Genomic DNA, 3,385 nt, shown 5'->3' on the forward strand with positions numbered 1-3,385 from the left:
GTTAAGAAACTGAAATCCTATTGGGGATTAATGGGACAAAATGTCATTCTCAAAACTGTAGCAAATGGTCTCCTCAGTTCATAAACATTTACAGAATTGTGTTAAATGAAGAGGTGAAGCAGCACAGTGGTAAACATGCTCCCGTCCCAACTTTTTTTGAAACATGTTGCTGGCATCAAATTCAAAATTAACATACTGTATACTTTCCATGAAATAGTCCACATTTTCATTTTCAACATTTGACATGTTGTCTACTGTATGTCCTTTTTGCTGCTAAATAGGGGTTTACAAGACTTGTATATTATGACATTCTGTTTTTATTTGCATTTTACACAACGTCCCAACTTTTTCTGTTTTGGGGTTGTATAATTTGCATGGTGAAACTGCTGCTTCTCGCATATACTTGTTTACAATATCAAGATTCACTATGATGTACTTGTGTATGTAGAAATGCGTTGGAAAATGTGTTGTTTTTTTTGTTTGTCAAAATTATTTCAAACAGCTCAGGCCATTACTGCACACTGTGTCTGAATGATATTTTGCAACATAAATATATATATATATATATATATATATATATATATAAAAAAGTATCCAGAGTGTGTGTGTGTGTGTGTGTGTGTGTGTGTGTGAGAGCAAGAGAGAGAGGTGTATAGGGCAAGGTCAAAGGCCAAACTGGTGTGAAGTAACATTATTTGTCCACAAGGTGGAGCTGAACTTCAAAAGGATGTTTCAGATGCTCAGTCTGAGAAACCTTTACAGTAATGCCACTATAGTAGTAACTTTTCATTTCTTTACTTTTTTTAAATTTGTCTCTACCATCTGTTACATTTTGTTAGTATATTAGTAGAGATGTGTTCATGAACTTCACATTAGAAATAAAGTAATTTAGGACAATTTGGCTTGTTTGCATTGGCCTAAATAAAATCATATTTGGAGAGAGAGATAGCTAGTGTACATGTCTGAATAGCGCATTAGTTTAATGAGTTTATTGTTATTATTGATATTGATTAATAATTTAGTATGGCTATCAGCTAAGTAACTTTTAGCCTGCTACAGTGTTCAGTAGGCTTTGTGCCTTTTCTTTCACATCACATGATGGTTGTGTTAACTGTTTTGACACAAAAACACCATTTAAAAAAAGTTGGATGTGTTTGGCATGGATGATATGCTTTTGCAAGATATAGACTTTTTTTCAGGAGTGGTGTAAGGTTTTGTGATTAATGTGTAGAGTTTTGCAAAAGATCGCCAGTAGTTGTTGCAAAAGTGACACCAGGCCTATAATAAAAAAAACACACTGCAGGCTACAGAACTGAACTGACTCCAGAACAGAAATGACCTATTGCACTCCGACGACGTCAGAGCCAGGGATTGGGCGGCCCATTTACTGTAAACTACCATACAGAGGCCACTAGTCCAATCCAATCATTTGAGTCCTGCTTCAAATAAAATAAATATTTAAAAAAATCTGTATCGCAACGCAGACCCCTGGCCATTCAAAGGATTTCTGAGCGGAAGTTTAATCATGCGTGGGGCGCTCAGCACCTCTGCCTAAAAACTCTCTGTCCTCAGGTAGGCTTGAATCTGTTCGCTTGCTATTTGAACATGTCAGGTATCGCGTCTAAACTGCAGCACAACCGGACCAAGGCGGAAGGTTTCGGATCGAACAGCCATGCTGTTCCGTACTTGGATCAGGACTACGAGGCGCTGAAACGGCAGTGCCTGGAAAGCGGCACTCTCTTCGAAGATGACATGTTCGGCGCGACCGTATCCTCGCTGGGCTTCGATGAACTCGGACCTGACTCCTACAAAATTGAAGGCGTTGAGTGGAAGAGACCAGCGGTAGGCTCACTAAACATAACAATGTTTTAAATGCATTTGAATTAGGCTATGTTGCTGTGAAACCAATGTGAACCGTATAGGCTACGTTCAAGGTTAGGCTACTTTGGAATATTGAAAATCAGTTTCTTTGAGCTGTCTAATTAATTTGCGTAAATTTAGGCAGCAGGCACAACTGAAATAGGAATAATCAGCGTGAGTGCTGGTTGTTTTATATAGGCTATAGACCATAGATTCTCCTAAACACACACATACATTTCTGCACACCCTTGTGTTTACTCAATTCAAGATTTGTTATACATTCAAATATTTTTTTTTTGTCAGATAGGCTACACTTAAGGAGGTGTGTGTGTGTGTGTGTGTGTACATGCGTGTGTGTTACAGGAACTGACTGCCAGTCCACAGTTTATAGTTGAAGGAGCAACAAGAACAGACATCTGTCAAGGATCTCTTGGTAAGACACTCACACACAAACACACATAGCCTACATACACACACACTTAAAACGTGTAGCCTACTGTATCTGACAAAAAGTATTTGAATTGCCTTACTCATGTCCGTTCCTCAAGTGGGTTGTTCCCTGATGGTTATGGGGAATCTGTCAGGATGTCCTGTACGTGTAAACGCAGACAAGAAACAATATGGAAAGAACATATTTGCATTCCATTGTGGCGAGAGTTATGAGTGAGCAAGTGCATGGAATGACGTTAGGGCCAGAATGAAGACTTCATACAAAATTATGGAAGTTTGTTATTCTTAACATTCGTAACTTACTTTCTGCTTAATACTGCTCTCTCTCTCTCTCTCTCTCTCTCTCTCTCTCTTTCTTTCTCTTTCTGCCCCCCTCTAAAATTAGAACCTTCTCTTGTGACTATCAGGAATCTCTAACAAGCACGGAAAATTAAATTCCACACAATGAGCCGCAAGATTCATGTTAATTTGTAAACAGAGACCATTGCTCCGCTGGAAGAAAAATGGCCAAGTGAAATAAAATAAATTCATTTTCATAGTGATATAATCACCCATAACAGGATTATGATTATATTCCATGTGAGTGCACTCAAGCTCAGGACACATATTTACATTTATGCTGATGTCGTCTCTGTAAGCTACTAGGTCGCCTGGGTTTGAGAGGATAAGAGATGAGTGTGTTTAGAGTGAGATGTTTTTTAAGCTTTCCGTTATTTCCCACTTTGGAGGTGGGAAGAGAAGAGTGAGATGTTTGAGAGGACAAGAGAAGAGTGAGAGATAGCTGTTATTGCACAGAGTCCTTGTTCGGGTCTAGGAATGTATGAAATCAAAAAGTGATATTTTCCAGACCTACAAAAGTACAGTATGGTAATTTACATAAGGGTGTTGAAAAGACTGGCTAAAGTCAATATTGTGCAATATTTAACACATATCAAGGTCAAAGGTCAAATTACACAATATAGACTTATCTTTAAAAATATAAATATACAGAACTATTATACTTTAATAATAAAAAATACAGAAAAGTACATGACTAAGATAAAACAAAAAATCAGGAAATAAGTTTTGGCAAGAC

At 37.8% G+C, this 3,385-nt stretch overlaps 1 protein-coding gene across 3 annotated transcripts in view; it reads left to right on the top strand.

Moving 5' to 3' along the window:
• Positions 1-1,485: 1,485 nt before the first annotated feature.
• Positions 1,486-3,385, top strand: part of LOC125297541 (calpain-2 catalytic subunit-like) — a 35,423-nt gene continuing 33,523 nt past the window's right edge. For all 3 annotated transcript variants that reach the window (XR_007194072.1, XM_048247946.1, XM_048247947.1), the window contains exons 1-2: positions 1,486-1,842; positions 2,224-2,293. Coding sequence is in view for 2 of the 3 variants with exons in the window: in XM_048247946.1 (XP_048103903.1) it covers positions 1,606-1,842; positions 2,224-2,293 (307 nt within the window). In the remaining variant the exon portion in view is untranslated. The remainder of the gene's footprint in view (positions 1,843-2,223; positions 2,294-3,385) is intronic.

This window comes from Alosa alosa, chromosome 7 (assembly GCF_017589495.1).
Source record: "Alosa alosa isolate M-15738 ecotype Scorff River chromosome 7, AALO_Geno_1.1, whole genome shotgun sequence".
Lineage (NCBI taxonomy): Eukaryota > Metazoa > Chordata > Actinopteri > Clupeiformes > Clupeidae > Alosa > Alosa alosa.